The sequence below is a fragment of the Mercenaria mercenaria genome, unplaced genomic scaffold, assembly GCF_021730395.1.
Source record: "Mercenaria mercenaria strain notata unplaced genomic scaffold, MADL_Memer_1 contig_3071, whole genome shotgun sequence".
NCBI classification, from domain to species: Eukaryota; Metazoa; Mollusca; class Bivalvia; order Venerida; family Veneridae; genus Mercenaria; species Mercenaria mercenaria.
In genome coordinates this window covers 26,279-52,577 of record NW_026461177.1, presented here as the reverse complement: position 1 = coordinate 52,577, position 26,299 = coordinate 26,279, and the positions used below count along the sequence as shown (strand labels likewise).

Below are 26,299 nucleotides of genomic sequence, written 5' to 3'. Positions count from 1 at the left end.
GATCATCACCCTTTGTGTAGCTGCCTTTTCCAATTTAGATTTATATTCTGCAAGTTTATTTGAAAATTTAAATTCTAAAAAATCTTTATGCTTATTTTTAGTTTCAGTATTTAGTTCATTTATTTTGTTCTGATTTCTAACTGATACATATTTTGTAACTTTTTCTCGGCTTCAATAATCTGTCTTTTAATTCTTCATGTTTTTAAACATATATCTTTTAATTTTTGAATTTGAGTGAATAAAATGTTTAAATGACTCGAAAAACTTCTTTTATGTTTTCGTCTGTCAAATCAGATTTCTCTTCAAGTTCTTTAATAGAAAACAACCATACTTTCATTTCTTTACATTTTTATCTTGTAATTGAACTATTAATAATGAATTCTGTTTAAAATCTTTGTTAATTCTTCCCAAAATCTTTACTTCTGCTTCTAGTGTTTGTTTTATACTTTTAATAAACTTCAAGATTATAATCATCTATTAAAACCTTTGAACTTTTTTAAAAAATAAACCCTCTTGAAACTGCATCATTGGGTTTATCTGGATTTCCCAGGTTTATAAGGTTATTACCTCCCCTATCTAATGCTCTGTTCATTGTGTTACAAGTTCCTTATTTCTGTGAAGATATTTATTTTCCCATTCTTTTTTAAGTTTTTGAATTGGTTTTTAGTAGCATAATCACTTAAATCAATATCAAATTTTAAATTTACTTATACTGTCAGGTTGATTAATTTGTTTTACATCATTAAAAACTCCCATCATATAATTCCTGTAAAGTTTTTTCTTTAAAAACTTCCTTGGGTTTTTTCAATATATAAGAAATCATATTTTTGATTTGTTGCATTAGCAAAAAAGTTAGGGTTAATATTTTGTTCAATTTCAAAACATATCATTTTCTCGTTTACTTGGACTTTCAAATAAAATATAATGTGAACAGTTAATCCGAATATTTTTTGGTGTTTTATAATAAGACTGACTTAAATAAATAACACAACAGTTTTTGTGACGTCCTTGAATGACGTATTTTGTTATTTCGTTCTGAACCTTTTTATCTTCACATACAAAATCATCAAATCTTACTACTTTTTGTTTTTCTGATTCAAGATTCTCACAAGGTTCAATTTGGCTGGGATCAGCTGAATATTCAAGTATTTCATTTAGATTTATTTTATTGTTTTCTGCAATTCCATTTAAAAGTTTAATTAAATCCTGATATTTAGATTGTTCTAGGTTTTTAGCATTTCAAGTATAATTTATCAAATATATTTAAAAGGTTCTCGTATTATATGCATTAATGTATTTGTTTTTCCAGATCCAGAAATCCACATATTAACATTCTAAAACATGAATCCGGCATAAAAGGATAACGTTGTTTAAATTTATTGGATTTATTACTTTTTGTATCATAATTTGGAATTTCCATTTATATATAATAATACATTATTTACATTATCTTACATTATCTTACATTATTTTACATTATCTTACATTATTATATAAATGCAATCAAAACTTAAGGAAATGAGAATAAGAAAAAACTTAGTCGGGCAAAAGATGAGGGCTCTTAGAGAAGAAATAATGAAAGAAAAAATTAGAAAAGCTACAAATCGTGATATGTACACTGAAATTTATAAACCAATTACTGAAGGAATAAAAAGTCAAAAAGAAGAATTGTCAAGTCAGTTAAAAGCATTACCTGGAATTAAGGAGCAATTAGCATTACTAGGTGATGAAATGAAAGACATACAAACATATCAAGGTTTACCACAGCTATTCCAAGAATCGCGACCGTTATTACCGCCGAAAGATTATATGGGTTTGGATGATGAAGATGATGAGTTTGAAGACACTGAAGAATTTCCGCCAAATATAGATATAAAATATCGATAAAGATATATTATTCAGATTGGGGAACTTACCTGTATTATCAGAGTTAGTAACAAACAAAGATAAAGATGATTGGATAGAAATAAGAAAAGAGGTTACTGAAAGTTTAAAGAAATGTACTCGTAAAAAAAATAAACACAGTGAAGAAAATTCGGATGAAATAATTAAATTTACAGATGCAGAACCTATGGCTGCGGGTGAGTATGTTTCGGAGATAAAAACAGACAGAGAAAATCTTAGAAGATACGGTAAACGCTTATCAAAAATGATTAATGACTCAGAAGTATTCGGAAAGGGAATAAGATATCATAATCAAAAACAAAAGTTTTCTTAAAGAACCGAAGGTTCTGAATCCATATAAAGTTTCCCCCAAATGGACAATATGGTAATTTAATTATAAATTAAAAAAAACTTTTTAGTCAAACAAATTTAAATTTCTAAGGATCAAAGAACTGGAAAAGAAATAATTAACACTAAAGTAGATAATGATTTAATTGATTTGATTAATAAAAGATATAACAATAATAAAAAACATTCAATTCATTCTAGAAAATATTTAAAGAATTAACAGAAAAACAGGATTTCCTGTCAATAAAAGATCTATGAAATTTAAAAAGTAATTAGGGGACAGGGTTATAACGTTTGTCCATGTAAATCCAGAAGAATTGGTTAATGACTTGGAGTTAATTTGTGGTTCAATTGATGCTGGAAATAATAATGAAGAACAAAAAAAAGAAGGTAATTAGGGTAGTAGAAACAAATTTTTAAAAATGAATTCACTATTACCAGAACAACATGAAATGTTATAATAAAAAATATTGTTCTTGAATTACACTTTTATTAAAAAGATATGTTTAATAATTTATAAATGGAACAAAAAATAGTATTAAGTTTGAAACAGTTAAAGATGATTTAAAAAAAATACTCCGAGTGAAATTTTTCAATCAGATTTGGTCGTCTTTAATTTAGATAAAAAAAAAACTTATGCTGTTGGTTTGGATAGTATTAACACTATGACTATTCTTGGCATAATATTAGTGATGAATATGATAATAAAAGAATTCGTTATAATAATGGTAAGGATTGGAAAGATATTATATTTACAAATGGTTCTTACAGTTACACTGATATTAATAATTTCATAAGGGAAACATTAATAAGTAATGATGATTATGAATTTGATAATCAGACATTGCTCCAATAAGTTTGGAATTTGATTTAAGTAGTTTTAAGATTTTGATTTCAATTAAAGATAATATTATGTTGGATTTAAGAATGTCAAATTTTCATACATTGGTTGGGTTTTTAGAAAAAAGCATTGGAGAAATACTGAATGGGGAACTAACAACACCAAATATAAAATAACTCTGTGGATACAATTTATATTCATTGTGATCTTATTGTAATTCACTTGTTGATGGTAATTTCAGTGATATTATCTATGCTTTTAAATACTGCAGATTTAACAAGAGCTTATCCATTTACAAAAGAACCCCAAAAAAAGTTGGATATTCTGAAATTAATAAATATATATAAATTCAATTAGAATATAAATTACAGAGTATTTGGTTTGAATAATTAAATTTTAATGAGGTTGAAACAAGTTTTTACACTAATTTTAAAAGAAATAAAAAATTTTGATTTATATAATGTACAAAAATGTTTATGATAAAAAAAAAAGGAATATTTATTTATGTTGAGCTAACACGGGAAGAAATTATACGCGGAAACAGGTATCTTTGACACTTTAACTAAATTGTTTTCAAGTGGAGTTGCATCTTCAATTAGCACAGCTGGAAAAAAAAGCTTTGGAAACAGCAGAAAAGCAGCACTTGAAAGTGGAACAAAAAGGTTGGAATGGAAGTTGGAAATTTAGCTGCTAATAAAATTGTTGAAAAATAAAAAAAAAACCTGCTCCGGCAGTTGGTGATTTTAAATTTTTAAGGAATTACAAGGGAAAAGAATAACAGTAAAAATAGTAAGGAGGGGGAGATATTAATATAAGAAAATTAAATGATTATTGTCAGGATCGGGGACGCGTAAACGTATTAACGATGAATTTATAAAAAATAAAAAAAATAATTAAAAACATGTTTAGAACAAAACATTTTTGTGAAGATACGAACTAACTCCTATTCAATTAGATACAGCTTTATATCTGTCTTGGAATAATGTTAAGCAACAAAAAAACGAAATCACTTTACAATTAATGATAGAAGCTCATATTTTGATTGGTTTAATGGTTAAATTTTTTAAATAAGTTTTAAAATAAATAAGCTTGGCGGTAATAATTATGCTGATGGAGGTCAAATTGCTTTAATTAATAATGCAGCTCATTAATTGATCATTTTGTGGTTATACAAAATGGAAAAATTGTTTATGAAATTTAAAAAATTTATGTAAGGTAAATAAATGTAAAGAATCTGGTTGAACTATCTAATGATTATGCAGAATCAACTGGAACAAAAGAAAATATTTATTTAGATACTACTGCCCACGCTGCTGCTGATGATAATAAAGGTTTTGCTTTTAGAAAGGATTAATCCTGGGTAATAAAGAGGTAAATGTTAAGATTCCATTAAATAATTATTCATTTTTTCAGGGTTAGAAACTAATATTATACCTCCAAGTCAAATTCAAATAAAAACTGCAGTTGACAGATGATGATGAATTAATTTTAGGGGCTGGCGGAGACCCAGGTAGGGTAATTGTAACAAAATTAATTCTATGGGTTCCAGTTTAATTTTCAATGAATTTGGACTTAATCTAATTTCTGAAAGAAATTTCCAAAAGCAAGATGGTCATACCTTCGGGAAATGGTAACACAATCAACTGAAACACAACAGATTAATACAACTTTTAGAATAACGGCTGGTGTAACAAAACCACAACATGTATTTGTTTATTTACAACGACCTGACAAAAGTAATAATCAAGAAATGAATCCTCTTTTATAAGATACATTTAAACTTAATGTATTAGATAATGATTGCACTTTGAGTTTTGTCGTCTTGAAGTTGGTAATGGTGTTTTTTTTCCAGAAAAAAGAATACACAAGTATATCCCAAAAATATATGACATGTAATTAATTATTATTATAAACAAAATAACAAAAAGTACTGGAAGTCTCTTAAATAGATTTAATTTTCAAAGTTTGTATGGATTTATTCATTTTAACTTAGAATATAAAAAGGAAGTAATTACAGAAAATCCTAAACAAATTACATTAAAAAGTTTTAAAAACAATACACTTCCCACGCAAGATATCGTATTTACGCAATTGTATTGTATGAGGAAACAGTTGAAATAAATACTATTTGGAAATGAACTTTGTTATTGTTTTAAATAAAATAAATTTTAAATAAAATAAAATTAAAATAAATTAAAGTATATAATGTCATCAAATTATATTGAATATAAAGTTAACCAAAAAGATGGACAAAAGAAAAATTTAGCACAAGCTTATAATAATAAAACTCCATATAATTTTAGATTAAAACATGAACAATAAAGTGGAAACTTCCTTTACTTTTAACAAAAACACAAATTAATCAAATTGAAAAGTCTATTAGAAATAAGAAGGGTTAGAAATACAATTTCAAAAAAAACCCGATGTCCAGTCAAAATGGTGGATTTTTAGGAGCTTTGGCTGGTTTTTTAGGAAAAACAATTCTTCCAATGGCAGCGAAAATAGTTTTCCCAAAAAAATTAGCTTTCTGGGCATCGGAGCTCTCTCTGGACTGGCTAGTACCGGTGTTAGTAAGTTACTTGGGGAAAGGTATGATTCAGTAGCTAATAATAAGAAAAAATATGATATCACCATATCTTACACCTAAACAAAAAAGCAACTAGTAGGTCTGGAGTGATTAAAATTAACACAAAAACAGAAACAAAATGGCGGTTTTTTGGGGGATGCTGGCTGCTAGTCTAGGAATACCTTTTATTACATCTTTGTTTTAAGTGGGAAAGGATTACAGATTGATTCCCAACGGAGGCCGTACAGACGAATTCCAAAAGTAAAAAAAAAATAAAATTTATAAAAAAACCAATTTCATAACTTTGAAATTGAACAATGGGTTAAAAAATTAAAAATTAAAAATTTTAGGGGTGTATTTAGTAGAAATAATTTACCAAGAGTGAAACTCTCGGAGACCGCAGGTTTGCCAAAATCAAAGTCGAATAATGAATGTGGAATTATAAGTTTGGACGACTCTGTTGGGTTTGGAACACATTGGGTTTGTTACTTAAATACTTTGTACTTTGATAAAACCAGAGGTTTTCTGAGAAATGCTTTGTATTTCGATCCATTTGGACTTCCTCCGCCGAAGGAGGTAATTGAATATATACCAAATGTAAAGTACAACAATGTTCAATATCAAAACAAAACAAGTACACTCTGTGGTTACTATTGTTTATTTTTCATAAAAATGTTACAAAACAAAGTACCGTTGTATGATTTACTATATAAAATACTAAAAGTTAACAATCAAAGAGTAAATGAACAAACAATTATAAATTATTTTAAACTATTTTAAGTGTGGAGTTTAAATATAGAATCTCTTAAATTTTCCTTCTGGGTTTTATTTTTAAATATATGTTTTCTTCATTTGGTTAAACAAAAGATTTTAATAAATTATTTATTAAAATCTTTTGCTTTTTTTTAATTAGTCGACTTTGGATTTTTAAATTTGAATTGGCCGGTGTTGAATTTTTTAGAAGGGGTCAAGGGGTCAGGCGGGGCCAAATAACGCCAAAGAAAGCAATTCCTATACTACTGAGGGATTTTAATATTTCTTGGCACAAATGTACCTCATAATAAGAGGATGTCTCATGCACAGCTTTGGGACCCCTAGCTCAAAGTTCAAGGTCACACTTGGCAGTCAGATGTTTACATGACATGAACAGGGTCTGTTTCGTGTCCGGTCCATAACTCTGTCATTCATTAAGGGATTTTAATATTTCTTGGTACAATATATTTCTTGATAAGACGACGTGTCACGCGCAAACCGGAACACCTAGCTCAAAGGTCTAGGTCACAATTGGAGGTCAAATGACAACAGTGTTTTTCCTGCCCGGTCCATATCTCTGTCATTCATCAAGGTATTACAATATTTATTGGCATAAATGTTCCTCATGATAAGATGACATGTCATGCGCAACACCCAGAACCCTAGCTTAAAGGTCAAGGTCACACTTTGAGATGAAATATCAATAGGATTTTTTTCTTGTCCGGCCTATAACTTTTTCATGCAAAACAGGATTCAAATATCAGTTGGCACAAATATTTCCCTGGATTAGACAACGTGTCATGCGCAAAACCCGGCCCCATAGCTGAAAGGTCAAGGAAGTCAAAAGCCAAAAGATTTTTTTCCGGTCCAGTCTATATCTCAACAATCCTTAAAGGGATTTTAATATTATTTGGCACAAATGTTCACCACTATAAGAAAGAATGTCATGCGCAAGAACCAGGTTCCTAGATCTAAGGTCAAGGTCACACAGAGGCCAAATGTCAGATAAAGAATGACTTTGTCCGGAGCATTTCTTCTTCATACATGGAGGGATTTTGATGTAACTGAGCAGAAATGTTCACCATAATGAGGCGGATTGTCATGCACAAGAACTAGGTCTACGGTCAAGGTCACACTTAGAGGTATCAGGTCAAATTCAAGAATGACTTTGTCCGGAGCATTTCTTCATGCATGGAGGGATGTTGATGTAACTTGGCACAAATGTTCACCACCATGAGACACCCTTGTTTTTAGAATAACTTCTCCTTGTTTTTTTTTCTATAAAGCTGATATTGTAACTTCTTATTACTGGCCGTAGGGTAAAATCGAGACCACGTTTCTGTTGTACAACATGCAAGTTATATCCAATTTTTAGGTGTTTTAGGTCTCTACCTGGTAAAGCGTTTTATGTGAACTTATATTATATTGTTTTTTTTTAGGATTTACTTCCCTTTGTTGTACATATAAATAACAGTAGAGAAAATAATGTGCCTTCCAGTAGGGTTTGTATTTTTTTATTTTATATTTGTATTGCACTTCATTCATTTGTTTTAATTTCTATTCACATAATATCTTTGATCAGATCAGGAAAACCTCGTCCGTACAAACATCGCCAACCATTTATCTAAATTTGTTTTCAAACATTTTGCTCAAAATTTGACAAATAGATGTATGTATCTAACAACATAGTAAGCTGCATCTCCCTTTTGGAACATCGACACACCATTCTTTCCACTAATCTCTACACAGTACCCAGTATGATCCCGAATTGCCCCATAAATGACAAGATATGGATAGTGCCCTTCTGTATTCCCTTTATGTATGTTGGTTTGTGTGATTACTTCTGTGTTTTTCCTCAGATTTATTTCCTGTTTATGTCTATAAAGTGTGTGTGAATTGGTATATACACATGTCAATGTGGTGTGTTATGTCCTTTTCAAAGTTTATTTTCGTATGTTATAGTTTCATGCACTACAGAAGCAGACGTTCGTATCCACCGAACGTTGACATGCAGTTTCTGCGTATTTTTTAAAAAATTTTTTTTGATAAATATTCTATTTTATGGCATACGTACATACATAGTCATAATTCTACAGATCTATAAAAAAAATAAAACAAAAGAAAAAATCTTTAAGATACATTAAACATTTCCAATTATTTACCATTCAATGTTGCTTATAAAAATGTTTTGTATGTCACAAATGTGCATTCACTTTGCATGATAAGACTCTTAAAGTCAGATAACAGTGTAGAGTTTACTTTATGTAAAAAAGAAAACGAAAAAGAAAAAAAGTAATTCATCCCAATATGTGCTCATGATTGAAAAAACAGTTATATCATATAAAGTTTTCTACATCGCAAAATTTTGAGCTTTTTATGATCTCTAATCCATTATTTAAACACCGATTATATATACGCAGAGTGTGTGATAGTTTGTACACAATAGAAGGCCACCGAATGTTACTTACGCATAAATCATTCAGGAAACAAATCTGTCCATGGCTATGTCTAGATTAAATTACACCGCAAAAAAGTAAAATAAAACCAACTGTAAATACGTACGATAATTTGAATGTATCTATATCACCTGTCACATATGAACTTATATTATGAATGACAGACCGAGTTTTCGGTATGAAATATAATTTGACTCTGAACACCATGTCACTGTTCAATGCATATACATAATGCAAACTAGTATCTTTCAGTGTAGACTCAATGTATGAAAAATCTGTTTTGAATTCCATTTTCTCCATTTCGTGTTCTACGAGCTCTTGTTTACCTAGGATTTTCCTAGGGTATTGCTGTAGTTGTTGTAATTTTTGCCTGGCATATTGTTATGATAGTCTTATGTTTCTACATATAAATATAGTCTGCAATCTATATCATGTATCTATTGTAACTATAAATATTGTTTTTACATTCCTTTTTTCTTAGATTTACACAGGTCTGAACTGGGTTTTACGCCCAGCAACCCCATCAGGCTTATCTCTGGACAACCCAACAATTGCAGAAAAACTGAGGAACTCGGGGTACACTACACACATGGTAGGAAAATGGCATGTAGGTTTCTCCAAGCCAGAATACTTACCAACCAAACGCGGGTTTGATAGTTTCTTTGGTACGAAACACGATTTTATTTACTTGAACCCATTTTTTCGATTAAACTATCAGCAAACAACAGCCAACGTAAAAATACATTTCTATACATATATGATTTTTATATAAGGAATTCTCCTAATAATAAATACTGGTATTTACTATTCACGCATAGATTGATTTTTCAACTTTTGCTAAGGCTAATATAATTGAACATTACAATTGTAACCAATTAACTGTACTGATTGTAATAACAATAAAAAATAAGAAATTGTAGTCATATTGTAACCAAAGTAGCGCACTATCGGACGTTTCAAGGTAATATCAGTAATGAACTTATATATATCGTAGGAAATCACCTAATGTCTATGAAACTGTTTCATATAGTTGAAATACGTCTCCTATAATTCTGAGGTCAATAGGTCTGAAATTAAAAAAAAATCCTTTAAGGCATGATTGAGCGTAAGAGCAGTGATTTTCAGCATTACATAAGCAACATAGGTAACTATCTTTTAAATGCAGAAAATCAATTATGCATTAAAGAAAACGTATGGATTTAATTAAAATGTAGCAATTTTATGAGTCCTCATATGGTATATTATACCCTTAAAAATAAACTTTGCATGAATTAGCGAACTAAGACAAATAATGATATTTCAAATTCAACATTTTTAAAACTATGTAAATTTTCACGTTTGATACATGTTCACGATGCATTTCAGAATACTTTGTTATATTGATAGCATATCATTTTCACCATGTATGTGCCCCTGCTAAAATTCCTAGTTTTTTTTTTCTAGCTTTCTTCACATTAGATAATGTGCTATACATTAGATAACGGAAATCACAGCAATATTCGAACTACCAAGAAATACTATGCACTTTTGATTATTTTTTCTGAAAACAATAATGTTAATTTAATTGGAAAGGTTGTACTTTTAAAAACCAAAAGTTCACAAAACACTATTTTAAAAAATAGTTTATGTCTAACATTGTACAATCAAGTACAAATGCATATAAAGCATATTGAACAATATCTGTTGACCCGCCTGCTTAGCTCAATAGGGAGAGCCTGACTAGTGTCTTCACAAGAAAGAAGAAATCTACACACCAGGAAGCGGTGATACATGTCACTTGTAGATTATAGTTTAACGTCATTTCTTTTAACGTTACTTTATTGGTTATATGTTTTAATAAGAGAAGAAAAGTATGGTCTATACAAACACTCCAAGCGATTTGATGAATGCCTTAGACCGACGACTCTGTATATGCGATACATGGAACTGAGTTGTTTTCACTTGACTTGATTTCATTTTTAAAAAATCAAAAGGGTTTCTCACTGGCCATTCTGACTACTATACCCACATCACAAACCAATTTGGGAGACATTTCATGAGTGGATTCGATCTTCTAGAGAATGATCAACCGGCGAACATGTCAAAATACATTGGCTATTACTCAACCAATTTATTTGCTGATAAAGTAAAAAGCATAGTGCGACAACATTATGTTGACAAGGTATGACAGTTTGAAACAGTGTAATTGTATGTTATTTATTAAGCTTGTCTTCCAATTTAAGTGTTCAAATAATTGCACCAGCTACAATCGGTGATTTTCTAGAATGTATTCACTGAAAAAAGGTAGTAAAACAGCAAAATAAACGTTTCGGTGTGCATGCCTTCTGTCGCCTTCGCGTATGTTAGGGTTTCACCTGTCGGGGATATCTTTTATGAACACTGTCCTGTGACCTTTGAACGATGAATAATTTGAGCAGCTCAGTTAATGTAACTGAAAATGTATTATTAAATTTGTAAGAAGATCTTCAGCTCAACCATGCATGCTTTGAAGCAAACTCGGATATGTTATCAGTGTTATAGAGTATATTTTCATCAAACAAGTAACAGGTAAGGGTAAATCAAATTTCCCAAAAGCACAGATCACAGCAAAAAGGCCAGACTCATGCAGCGCAAAGTAGCCACACATCAAGAAGACATAGTTTTAGAATGATGTAGCAGTCGGGTTACTTCAATAATCCAACAACAAATACATTTAATTATATTCCAGATGCAAAATGTGCAAAATTTTATTGAGCCTGTTCATGAACGGTTATGGTAATGCAAGCTACCGTCCACAGACTCTAGCCTCGGGTTGAGCAGAACTCATCATTTACACATAAGTACCAGAATAAAAATTAGAGACATTCTCAGATGTATTCATACGGTGGTGCACATGGAACCTTCAATGATACACAGAGTGCAATCCCTCCTCGGAAGCGGCGTATTGTCACCAGATATAATGACAGCTTTATCCTAAACGAGTAAACAACGAGAAGAACTATAAAACAAACTGATATTTAGAGAGGGGATCTGAGGTTATGCCTGTATATCACCCAAACTGTCACAAGACAAAATTATAAAGCATTTCCAATAGGTACTTAAAATATACTCAATGCTTATAAAGCGGGAGTATTGGAATCACCCATGTTGAAATGTTCGAGCTGAAAAATTAAACATTATACTAACACAACATAAATGTCGCGCAGAGCGACCTGAAGAAATCGAAATATAACAGCTCCTCAATTGAGCCTCCCCTGATTTTTTAAAACAGTATGGCTACAGAATGCATGGTCTCTTTTCCGTATAAGTATACAGTCGAATCCTAACGTTTTGAATATTTTCACATAAGCAGTTCGTTTAAATTAACAAAACAAAATGGCCACTGATGAGCATGTTCGTTTTTCGTTACAAGTATATATTGACATCTATATACATATTGTCAGAAGCCGGTGACCGGATTAATTAAAATATTGCGAACAAATGTTTCTTGGGTAGCCGGCTAATAAAGGTAATTTCACAGTTTGATATAAGTTTTCAATTGACTAAAAAGTAACTTAAGTCAGTAATTGAATGTAATCATGATTATTTTAGCCAAACTAACCTAAAGTATTCGATTACAAAGCAAACGAAAGTAATCGATTAATATTCAATTACATGAATTTCATATATGTATTCGATTAACTCATGACAGAATCGATCACCAATTGTTTTGAATTGGAAGACTTTATCCCTAATTTTTATAACAAGGGCATTCACGCCTCCTGACAATATCATCCAGAACAATTTGTGCGGAAAGATGCAACATTTACCTTACATAATTAGGTTTTCCTTTCGGATAGGCAGCGCCTAATTTCATTTGACAATTTATTTGCTAACTGAAAAAAGCAGCTTAAAATTATTGACAGAAAGTAATATTTTTATCCAGATATTATTCAATTGCAAATCTCAAGGGCAAAACCATTAGCCCACCTTATTTACTGTCTATGCAGTGTATCATAACAAATGATCTATAAGTTCTTCAAGCTGATCGATTTAAAAGAATATATATATATATAAAGGTTGAACAAGTCACCCCTTCTTCGAAGCAGGTAGGGTATGTCTTTACATCGGAAAATTACAGTTACGTGTCTTAAAAAGTCAAGTCGAGAAACCGAATGCTGCACTGGAGAGTCATCCAAAGTCTATATGAAAGTAAATTTAATTCATCCATACAGTCGGGCCTTCATGCAAGGTAATTAGGCAATGTAAAAACACGGTTCGGAGCCATTTTCATTTGTAAAGTAACGACCGAGAAGTACTTTCAAGATACGAGTTATATGACCCAGGGAAGTGCCTACTAGTATCTTAAGCAATGAAATCGGCCAATCTCTAAGGTGACTATGTCCCAGACTAGCTGACAAACTATGTAGAATGTCGTTGGTTAAATCGTAGAGCTAGTGAGACCTACGGTATCTATCTCAAATATATTTCTTTTCTCTGGTTACCACGCCTAAATGATTGGTTTAACAATGATTCGTAAATGACTTTAATCATGAGCTAGATAATTTCAGGGATCAGGCGAATCACGCAATGTTTTAAATTAACATCCTTCAACTAATGATAATCAGCTCAAACTTCTATAGGCTGGAAAATATAATACTTCATTGGTCTTTCTGTTGAAGTTCCCGCCAGACGATGACTTTGAATCAACAACATACGATTCCTATCGCATAGATGATGTTCGGCCTATATCTTCTTTTTTTGGAGCTGCAACTCAACATGCATTTGGCCATCCCATAAAGGTATGACTTCTATGCATTGGCCATAATGTTCGAAACCTAATTACAATACAGCAACTCTTCTTTAGTCTATGGACGTCAAAACGTCTTCCTTTATATGATTTATCCGCCATTACAGTGTAGCTGCAATAGCTTTCTTATCAAGGTACTGAGATTATAAGTTGAATCCTTTATGTGTTTACATCAATCGCTGGATACAGAATGAATTCACTGTCATCCGTCTACCTGTTTATACCCTAGCAGAAGTGCATTTTGATTGGTGTTATTTATAGAACCTGTTTCTGTATGGTCCAAATTCGTACATAGTATTTCACAACGTGTACTTGCTCTAGCAAATAGTGGTACACCTTGACTATATTATATAACATAATGTGTGATGTTGGGATCCAGCGATCACTGTAATGAACCAAATTGTCCATAAATGACCCAAATCATTGCGATTTCGAAGATGTCACATACGTAGAAGAAAGAACAATGGTCAATTGATAACATTATTGACAAAATATTCTTGAATTCAGAACAAAGATACCATGGTTTAATATCAGGTCAGCGCAGATCTACGGATAGAATGGTCGTCAGTTCGATCCCCGGATGAGGCGTATGTTCTCTATGGCGATAGAATACACTGTGAAAAAATCATTCCTCCCTGACCCCCTCTACCCATCCCCACACTCCGTATACCCCTGGCAAAATTCGCCTGCTAAATTAAAACACTGCGGTCAACAATTTCTTCTCTCACCCCGTTCCCACCAAACGTCCGATTTCATCAAACAATAACATTAAAATTTCGAAAATAAAAAATAACAACAGAAAGAGCGAGAAATGAAAAAGAAAGTCATTAAACAGGATAAATTTTGCAAAGAGATGTCCTGACCTGACAAGTAATGCAAGAAGGATAGAACGCGTCTCTGCAGCCTTTGTTCTGATAACAAGCCGGACCGCGCATACTGTATACTGTCGAAGTAATACCCCGTTCACAAAAACGCTACGAGCTCGGTACGAGTAGATTTTCAGTCGAATTTTGGCAAACTCTTACGGCGTCGTACGGGCTTCGTTAACACGTACGAGCGTCGTACGCTTTTTTTTTTGGAACTCGTAGAAGACCCGGGAAATCGTTGAAAATGTTTCATCGAGCTTCCAAGTTCTCTACGATTTCGTAGTCGGGAGCAGCTCGAAAGAGCCCCTTACGGGGATCGCACGTGCCCCGATGTCCGTGCAGATTTGGAAAACTGGGAGGCTTGCCGATGCTCGCACCACTATTGCATGGGACTCGCAGGGTCAACGTACGATGTCCGTACGATATTACGGACACCGTGCGGAGAACGTTCAATGTCCGCACAGGACTCGCAGGGCGTTACGATTGCCGTACGGGCTCCGTACGACTTCTTTGGTAATTCAAGGTGGTATAAAAATTCCACCAAGAACTTTCGAGGCGTGGTACAAAATGGAACCACATCGTCTGAGACTGATGCACTTGCGACTCGCGCTGCATCAGGCTCGTGCCGAATATGACATAATACTCATAGCACGACTGCTACAAGAGCAGCTGAACGCTAGGTGGCGGCAGCGGAGACATACGTGTTGGGTAAAGCCATGTTTGCAATGGCGCCTCCGGCTGGGCCAGTATGATACTCCATGTAAGAACTAATGCCAGATGCCCGATGGGACTTTAAGGGGTTCCTTCGGATGAAACCCGAGATGCTCTGGGAGATATTGCCGAACTGATTTATTCTTGTCGTACTGACATCGTGCGGACACCGTGCAAGTGCCGTTCGAACGCCATACCAACACACGAACACCGTTCGAAGTACAGCCGGGTTCCTTGCGAAGTCCGCACCACTTGTACGCAATGTCCGTACGGGTATCTTACAATTGCATCCTCTCAAGATCGTACAGGGACCATAGGTACTGTGACCAGACGCTACGATTGTACAGAGACCGTAAGGGTTCTAAAATTGATGGACGATATTTTAAAACCGTACGGACATCGTACGGTTTTGTGACCGAGGCATAAATTACATATTACTGTCTACTTTGTTAGTTCAAACTCAACATGGCCCAGCTATTTCAACCTGTAATCTGCTTTTGAGCAAGATATGATTAGTAGTATGATGATTTTAACATTAATAGTTAGTTTAACTGTGGGTTAAAAAGTCGAACAACCGGGTCCACTATATTAATCTTTTAGAAATTAGATTGCCAAAATGTCACGACTTTGTTTAATTTAAATGCATGAATTTATATTCTTGTAACCTAAAGTTAATTTTTTGTAGCGATCTGTGGTGCGATATTTTCATATGAAATTCATTGCACCGTCATATAAATAAATTCATAATCTAAACGCACACCGTGTAAATGTGACAAAGGGGGAGTTTTATTTCCAGCATGCCTCGGGTGTGTCCTATTAGGCCTATGATTCTGATTTGCTGAAACATGAAACAGAAACATTATAAGATTATGTAGACGACCGTTATTTTAAGATGTGGGTAACTTTAACTGGCAATCACAAATAAGTACTAGCAGTAAATTGTGTATTTACTTTAAATGAAGATATGTTGCATTCAATTTTCAATAACGAGTGTGTTCCCCTCGAGCAAGAACCACCTCCTAGCATCTGTTCTTAAAGCTGTTAATCAGCTTCCTGATGTCTGTCCGTGAAACTTTCGTATTTTTTCGGTAAACATGTCTGCCAGCTCTTCAGGCGCTTGTGGCTTGCGATTCCGAGAGAAATTCCCGCTTAGCAGCACGTCACAGGCATGTTCTTTTGGGTTGAGGTCTGGTGACCTCACCGGCCTGTTCATACGCCCAGTGGTCTCCTGCTGAAAGTACCAGATCACCACCCTTGCTCGATGCGGCCGTGCATCAGGACGAAGCAAGGAGCGACGGCTCCGGCACACGGGCGCACAATGTGCTCTAGTATCTCGTCTCTATAAAGTAAGCCGGTCAGTGCCCTATTCATGATGACGTAGAGGTCCGTGCTGTCGACATAAGACATGTCTGTCCAAACTGGAACTGATCCCCTCCATACCTGTCGTGTTCTGCCACATAACATACATGGATTGTAATTTGAGTAACAATGGATTTTCTGCACGAGTGACAGTGATATATAGACCACCACCAATAAAACAAAACAGTTTAAAGACTAGTGTTTTTCTAGACGAAGAATGCTCTACTTTCCTTGGTAGATATGGTACAGTTGATAAATACATCATCATTGTGGGAGACATGAATTCCCATCTCGATATTCTATTAAACCGAGATACTGTCAGATTTACCAGTGTACTTTAGTCATGTGGTATACATCAACATGTGTATCAACCTACCTATGCCCGCGGTCATACATTAGAAGTTGTTATAACCAGGGACAACAGCAAAATAATATCAGGTGTCGAGGTCATCGATCCAGGTCTTTGTGACTTGTCACAAGACAATTATGCAGTTCACTACAACGCCTGTGCCACAACACTAGCTCCGGTGCGGAAGACGGTATATTTTCGGAAATTACGCTTTATTGACGTTATTTCGTTCAAACAAGACATATCAGCGTCCCTTGCACTAAATATCAGCTAGTGAGTGCATATTCAAATGGATTATCCTTACTGATAGATAAACATGTTCCCCTTCGCATGGCACAAAATCTATCGTTTTTTGACCTAGCTGTCCATGGTTTACAGATGAATTTCATAAACACTTAAAATGTAAGCTTGAGCGGAAATTGCGGAAATCTAAACTAACAATCGACCAGCAACATTATAGGGATCAAATAAACTCTTAATTCAGGCCCAAATCGACTACTTCTCTGATAACGTAAACTCGTATGGCACTGACCGCAAAGGTTTGGCCAAGATAGCCTAGAATCTACTAGGAAAAGTCAAAATGCTGCCCGTCCCTCGACATAATCCTTTAAGGTTAGTGACTTTTAAATCAAGAAAATTGAAAACATTAGGAATGACATTATTTCGCAAAGCCAAACTGATTGTGATTCAGCAGATTTGAATTGTTCAGAGCATCAGGAAGTAGCACACTGTCTTGATGATTTGACTCTTGAAACTACAGAAGAGTAAAATAAATCATACAAAAATCTCCAGATAAACCCTGTGAACTTGACCCTTTACCAATATGGCTTTTGAGGAAATGTCTTGATGAGCTCTTGCCGTTGATAACAAACATCATAAATACGTCAATGGATTTAGGTTCTGTACCAAAAGAGTTTAAAAGTGGGAGAATAAGACTTCTGCTTAAGAACAAGGAAGAATATCCAACAGAAAACGCCACGTTCGAAAAACGCAGCCTCCTCAAACGCAAACCCAGCACGCGGACGCGCACACGATAAACACACACACACACACACACACACACACATACACACACGTACACCACACACACACAAAGCAAACACACAAGGACAAAACAAACAAATAGAGGAACAGTGGAATGGACAGTGGCAAAACCACCACTGGGGAGCTTAAACCGGTTTATGGTGCACCTCACCTCACTCGTACCCAGATCACAAACCAGATCTTGAACCAAATATTCTAAAAAAACCTATAGGCTTGAATCTAATCTCAATTTCATTTCAAAAATCTTAGAAAAGATAGTAGATTCGCCTCTTGAGCGGCATTTGAGTGAAACTCAGCTACATGAGGGACTGCAGTCTGCGTACTGAAAATTTTATTCAACTAAATCGGCTTTGATAAAGATACAGAATAACATCCTCACATTTCTCAACCAATTTTCTGTAACAGTCCACGTACTACTTTTAAATTATCAGTGTGCAGCTTGTTACAAACACTGTTACACGGACTCAAATATCGTTTTGGAGTCACCGAAAATGCACTTGCATGGATGTCATCGTATCTTAGTGACCGCTATCAAACTGTGTGTGTTGATGCTGAGATGTCGACGCCTATGTTGATGAAATACAGTGTACCCCAGTGATCAGTACATGGTGCGAAGAACTATATCATGTACACTAAACGTCATGGACTTCTTCATCATTTCTACGTCGATAACTCAATTATACCTGTCCTTAAAACCGATAGAAGCTGTGGTTAGAAGTGCGGCTTTGAGCCGCATTGAGAGCTCTCTGGCTTAAATTCTCTCGTAGATACATTGCAAAGCATAACTCCTAGTACATTGAGGACGTCTCGGAGAAGGTCGGTTACTCTGTGATAAAATCCACAAAGGGTGTTAGGAATCTTGGTGCAGTATATGACAACAGTATGGATATGAAACATCAAGTGAACTCTGTGTGCCGGGCTGGATATGCATAACTACGCAAAATATGTCACATTAGACGGTATCTTACCAGTGATGCCACAAAGGCCCTTATCACCCTCACGGCTAGACTACTGTAATGCCTTGTTGAATGGTATTCCGAACAGCACATTTAACAAGTTGCAACATGTCCAGAACAAGGCAACTAGCGCTATCACTAAGATGCCCCGTCGTAATCATATAACACCGTTAATGGTTGCCAGTGAAATACAGGGTGCAGTACAAGGTTCTGACCCACACCTTTAAGGCTTTACACAATCAGTCCCCTGCCTATATAAGGGATATGATAGAAGTGTATAAACCGGTCAGAAACCTAAGATCACAAGACACGCTGTCACTGGTTATGCCAAAAGATAAAACAGTTATGTATGGCAATCACAGCTTTTCGTTCACTGCTCCCACATTTTATCTACCATGAACGCTGCTTGGACAAAATTGATCGCAATTTGCTGTGTCAAACATTGCTCAGTAAAATAGTTAAAAGCCATGTAATCAATGTTGAGGTCCTGTGTTTGTTTCGTTAATATATACTATAACTTTTTGAAACACAGATAGGATTGAAACAGGGAGATCCGTCTTCTCCTCTGCTATTCATGTTTTTCATGAATGATATTATCAGTAGCACAAATGCTGATTTGTGTGAAGTTTTCACAGTAGACGAATTAAAGCTATTTCTTTTGTTTTATGCTAACGATCAAGTTGCATTTGCGAAATCCCCTCACACGTTGCAATTATTATTGAATGATATCGAAAATTATTGTAATGTTTGGGGCCTGAAAATTGATATATAATCAATATAAAATCAATATATAAAACAAAGGTTATGATTTAAAAAATGGGTAGACATAAAATCATGTTTTTCATTTGTATATCAGAGCTATTAAATTTTAAATAACTTTAAATACATAGGACTGATATAAACCTTTAGAAAAAAATCGAAATTAGCATCACAGCCAGAAAAAAATATTGCTCAGCATGCATGTAATTTTCACAGACTGACGTTAGATCGGCTTTAACGCAGAAACGGGCAATATATTTTTAACCATTATCATTTACATTCACCCATTTTGTAATATTATTGATGTTGAAGAGAGTTAAAAAGGAATTATTTTAAGAAACATTTTTTTTTCAGATCTGCAAAAAGTGTAAAAAAGATATTGACAAACTTGCATGATTTTTATTTTGTTATCGTGTAAAGTGCGGCGTCATTTAAATACTAATATTAATTACACGATCAAGATTTTCGCAAGTAAGTCATTTATTTCCAGACATCTATCTGCACATTTGTTAAAAAGAACAAAAATAATCGAAATAAAAAACGAGCTTTAACTTCTTGTGGGGTGGGGAACCAGCTCTTTTTCACTGCTTTGACTAAGCTTTTAATCCAAGTTCAGCATAATATGAGCACATATTTCATCCCCTATGACAATACAGTCAAAAAAGATATTTTCATCTCGGTAAGAACACCCCAAATGCGTTTTTGCTACAGTCACCCCGGTTGCCTTTGGGTCTTCTGTCAGCTGTTTAGGCACCCAACTAGCATTTATCTTGCTAATGGCTAAGTTTGCGCTTAACCGATCATTAAATGTTTAGAAACTATAGGCTTGTTCCTCAATTTTGTTCTGCCCACTCCAATCTGTGAAATTATACTATAAAAGACTGAACGGGATATGCTTTAAGGAACATTTTCTACGACCGTTTTATCCTCTAAATGCAGACAATTTATTATAGATCTCTATTCCTCAAGCTTAGAGTTCACAGCAGCCCTAAGACCTACCTTGTTTTAATGCTCAAAACTTCATGCATACACACTTCTCTTTAAAAAAAGTAACTGATCTAAAGTCGATAAAATGTAGCTTTCATTCATGTGTAGCTGCACGTGCTTGAAAGGTCCGGATATTTTCTGAACACCACTCGTAATTTTATTTCAGTAGGTAAGAAGTTCCCCCCCCCACACACACACACACACAAACGAAAGCACGGACGCACGCACGCACGGACACACACATACACACACATATAAGCAGGAAAATCAACAGTCGGGCACCGCCTAGGGACGGCCGGCGGCCAAAATTATGGTTAACACAATAACTTACCCATAGCAAACTAAGGAGGGTTGCAAATGCAAGAGGAAGGCTTGGGAGGGGACGATGGGGGCTATTGGGGAGAAAAAAAATCGCTTAGAACAAAGAAGACAACATACACATACAAAATACGAGATGGACAGACAACAATTTGACAATAGGGGCACGGCCTTGGAATGTCCAGTTACCCGTATAAAGGAAACTGGGGATTTAGTCGCGTTTAGGGCATGCCTACCTCACACTTACCATATTTTCAACAAGTAAGACAAGAGTGTAATTAAAATCACTCCCCGCTGAGAAAGGCTCTAACATTAGAAACAAAATACCAGATCATTTTAAGTTAATCATAACAATAGGGTCAATCTAAGGTATAATTACACCAATGTACTCCATAACCTGCCTGAATTCAGAGCACCAAGAGCCTATCTTAAGGGCACGACTAAGCAAGCTGCAAGACAAAATTCCCTCCATCCGTTTTATTTTGTAGGATTTAGGAGAAACACATCAATGAGTCTTACACTTTATTAGTCATTCACCATCAAATAGGAAAGCGTAGCGACTAACTGTTATAGGGGTCGATCATCAAACATGCACTGTGCTTAACGAATTTCGCATTATATTCTCTTTTGATAATTATTTTAACACATTTCACAAATATCTGAATAAAATAAGTATTATGCTTAATTAACCGAATTTATAAACTACATCTCCATAGCATATCGGATATGTAAGACCAGGTTCTAAAGGTGTTTAAGGTTTGTGTTACATATTTCTTTAAAAGTTCGGACGATCGGTTTTAAAATTTAGTGGAAGCCTTCCTTAGTTTATGATATCGATAACCCTGTTGTAATAATGTTTTGGTGATATGAAAATTTTTATTATCAAAATCCTCTAAAATTGAGCAAGCTCTTGCAAAACGAAGTAGTTGCGAAAGATAGACACCGAATGATGTCGTTCGAAGGAAATCTCTATCAAGGTGGGAAAAGTTGAAAATTTAAAAATTTAAATCATCTCTTTTATCCTACATTTTTGATTATAGATTACTTTTCACAATTGTTAAATATAAGTCTAAAAGTGACGCTTCTATATCTGCGTTATTAGTCTTGTTAAGCTGTAACTCTTTTGGATAAATGTGTTTCATCAATTCTGAAAAATATAGGTTGTCCATATCTAAAATACCGTCACGGTACCTCGAGTTCCCTTAAAAGCTTTGACAGTGTTGTCAAATTATGTCTCATTTGACATACTAAGCGTAAGATCTCGTTCATAACTGTATAAGAATAAATCAGCAATGGGTGAAGCGCAGTTAGTCTCCATCGGGATGCCAATTACTTGTCTATAAGTTTTATTGCCATATCTGACAGACACCTTAGAGCTTCGCAAACCTGATCACAACTCTATAGGGGGGGGGGGGGGGCATCTTTTAAATTTACTGTTAAAACAATGCTCGTACCGCCTCGTTAGCCTAGTGGTAGAGCGTCCGCTTCGAGTACGGGAGGTCGTGGGTACCAGTAGCTCCCTTGCTTGGCGCTCAGCATTAAAAGGGAAACTTGCCTCTTCTCTCGTTGCCTCTCATACCCTCGTGGCGATGGATTCCATCAGGAATGAGGTGTCGAGAGTGATTAATATAAGTTGTAGTACTTCCTTCACAATCGACCTAAAATAAATTATGTATAAACGAAAAAAATGCTCTAGTTTCGTTACATACCAGATAATTAACGTTTCCTTTTGCAAATGTTTTCTCAACTAATGCTTCCTGTTTTACTTTTATGAGATTATGTGGTAATTTAATATAAAGAGTAGAAAAATCATAAGCACTTATAATCGAACATTTGTAGTGTTTGTTGTTATACCCCGAGTTCTCATTTACCTTGGAGTAATACTTTGGCAAGTGGTATTTTATTGCAGTTAGACAAGAAGTCAAAAGTAGAGAAATATCTTTTTTTTGTATTGCATAAGGTTGAATTTGCAATGAATTGGGCTTTACATTGGGTTTTGTGTAGTTTAGGGGAGCTACATCTGATTGCCGTCAAGTTGGACATTAAAATCTATACATTGATCTTTATGACTTTTTACAATATTAATGTCTTCTTGTGGCGATAACTGATAAGCTTTCGTATGTTTCAATTCATGTTGTAATATTTCGGTGTGGTAAAAGCGTCATATGATAAAACTACTTTTTGAAGCTTTGTCTGCAGGAGTTAAAACAAAATTCGTGAGTAACCTAGATATAGCTTTCTTTAAATTTCGAAGTGTTCGGATCTGCATTTTCTTAACGACACCATTTTTAGTCATTTCAGAGAGACATGTTTCAAAGTTTATAGATGAAGGAATTCTATATTTTAGATGTGTATGTTATGATGTGACCCACCGGTGGATAACAGTATTTAGATTCTTTACATTTACAACTATCTGAAACATTAAGCTCTATGTCTAAATCCGAGACAATTTTATTGTAATTAGATTTAACATTTCTAACAGGTTTATTTTATTTGTAACAGATAATAGGTGTTTCAAAATTCTTAAAATATTTAGGAATAGAGTTAACTATTGATTGGTCTCTAAAATACTAGGTAAATCAATAAACTCGATTTCTTTATTAAGGAAAGTTAATTTTAGAAAGTTGCGTTTATGATCGGCTTCAGAATCAATATGAGGCCTAAGAAAATGTTGCGTATTACTTTGAATTATAGACTCAGCTTCATAAAATGGATGTGTACGTATAACAATATCATCCGCTTCTTGATAAATTTTCCTCAACGAAGAAACAGGTAATCAGGTTAAACATGATTGTTACCATAGTATGTCTAATAGGATGTTTTAGTAGATGTTTTAGTATCATACTGCCATCAGCGACAGTCATTCTTTTGTGAAGTTTACGTTTGATATTTCCATTTTCCCGATTACCATGAAAATGAGTTTTACGTCTTCTTAGGGAATTGAGTAGAGAGAGAATATATCAATTCCGAAATATTTTGAAATATTTCCCTTGTACACCAATGTATGAATACACCTGCGGGTAGGTGTAAATCTTCGGGGTAGAGGGCGTGAACAGAAGCTTGCTCTTCCACTACCGTCAATGAACAGGATCAATCAAACCGCCCCTGCAACATTTTCATTATGTCGTGTTGTGCGAACTGTAGCTTTTCTATTTGATGACTAGGAATCCTTGTGTGAAGTTGCAATACATAGACTTAATACTTTGATACAGCTCGATAGTTAGTTGCACGCTATACTTTAACTAATTTTCATAAGCTTAAAAGGGAATAATTTGTATCAAATGCATCCGAATGTTTGTGTTATCTTACTTGGTTATTTCAGTAGGTTTGATTAGTAAGAAGCTTTTTTGGAACTTCAAGTTTCAATCCAATGTATTCAATAGCTTCCGCGATTTGAATTTGCACATAAACGTTTAACCAAGGTGTGACACCAGCAACGTCGACTAACTCGTGTTTGATATCTTAATATTCTGTATACCATCAATTGTCTTTTAAAGTAGGAAATATTGCTTAAATAGACACTGTTAAACAGAAAAGAGTATTTCAAAAGTAGTACTGTTACTTGTTTACTTTTCAGTCTCGTTATCTATAATCGACATATTTAACGAATTGAGAGACAAACATACAAAATATCTTAGTGCAACAGTTGCTCAGTTTGCTAGAAACCCATACATCTTTCATAAAATTCGTATGCACTAACACATTTCAGATAACTGTGCATATTTCATTTTGTCGAAATTACTATGATTTTAGCAATTTTATTACAGTTTTTAGATGGAAATTGGGAAAACATAAAAAAACTATGTAGGAATAAACATGTCCAACTGAACTGATTATGCATAAACTAGCACTATCTCATCAAAATTTATTATTCATTTTCCCGTAAGGCTCAATAGATAGAGCGCAGATATAAGGATGGTTAGGTTTGGAGTTTGATCCCAGGGCGAGGCGAATCTCGCCGTAGCGATTTAATAGAAGCCATTGTGTCAGAACTAGTTGTGTCCTTCACCTCTGTTTCATGTTGAGAAGTTGGTAGTCAGTCACTTGCGGAAAACAGGTTAGTACAGATCCAAGGAACATGTTAGGTTAACTGCCCGCCGTTTTATAACTGAAAAACTGTTGAAAATACGGCATTAAATCTAAAACAAACAACAAAAAATTGTTAAGGGAAAATAACAGTAATCGGGTAAGACAGTACGTAAAATATCTCATCTTGTGTGCCCGACTTATTTAAGACTGTCCATATTTTATTAATTGATAAAGTTATTGGAACATATTTAGCATTTCGATTCTAACAACGCAGTCAATTTGCATTTTACAGTACTACATTTTCAGCATAATACGTCATTCGGGTCATATGCTGTTACAATTTACCCCCATGGTTAGAAAGTGTTGCATAGCCAACGGAACGTTTAGATAACTGTTTGTTTTTATCAGAATTTTGAGAAGTATTTATAACCTAATACTCTTACAGCTCGCAAACTATTTATGAACAGAATCATCAAATTTTGTTGACCCAGTGCTACGAGTTTAACTTTTGTGTTACGTCACATCATTATGACGTCAACTTTAAGTAATGTATTTATGACGTCGCTGGTGAATCATAACTGAGCTAATTTGTTCGTAGAGATCAAAACGTGTTTTACGGCCCCGCACATAAGTCAGTACGACTTTTTATCATAATTATGTTATTGAAATGTTGTTTAGAACTGTTTTGCCCTGGAATAATTCGTATGTAATGGAACAGAAGTAGAATCGCTTATGTTACAATCTTAGAGGGTAAAATGTATCAGCAAAATCATATTTTAACGAAGATTACTATATATGCTGTTTGCTATATCTTTATATAGCAATTAATGCGAGTCGTGTTAGAATACCCGATCATAAACATTTAAAATCTCACACTAGCATAATGCATAGTAATGTTTGCTAGAAACTTCACATTTGTCATATAAACATACATCCATAGTGTCTGCTACGTTCACCTTATACTTATACGGAGTTAACTGACTGTAATCTCATAGTATTTGAACAAGTGTCCTACCTTTTACCATAAATAACCTAGTTATGATCATTGTTCTCGACTTTTGTCAGACATGCATTCCATTTTGACCACGTTTCATGTAGAATTTGACAAAATATAGCTCCTACAGTGTTTTATTTAGTGTTTTTTTAATGATTTGACTTAGCGAACTTCTTATTGGCAATAAATAACTTTTTTCTTTTACGTTCTGGCCATATTTTATATTGATCGAGTCAAATTTGCGAGCTTTAAAGTTTTTATTTAAAGAGTGTTACCGCGACCTATTTACAGTCTGTTAGTCAATTTAAGAT

The 26,299-nt window shown here is 34.1% G+C and overlaps 1 protein-coding gene across 1 annotated transcript in view; it reads left to right on the top strand.

Moving 5' to 3' along the window:
• LOC128552709 (arylsulfatase J-like) overlaps nt 1-26,299 on the top strand; it is a gene marked incomplete at its 3' end in the record, with an annotated part of 63,326 nt that overhangs the window by 14,450 nt on the left and 22,577 nt on the right. The window contains exons 3-4 of the mRNA XM_053533756.1: nt 9,330-9,513; nt 10,822-11,009. Coding sequence (XP_053389731.1) covers nt 9,330-9,513; nt 10,822-11,009 — 372 coding nt within the window. The remainder of the gene's footprint in view (nt 1-9,329; nt 9,514-10,821; nt 11,010-26,299) is intronic.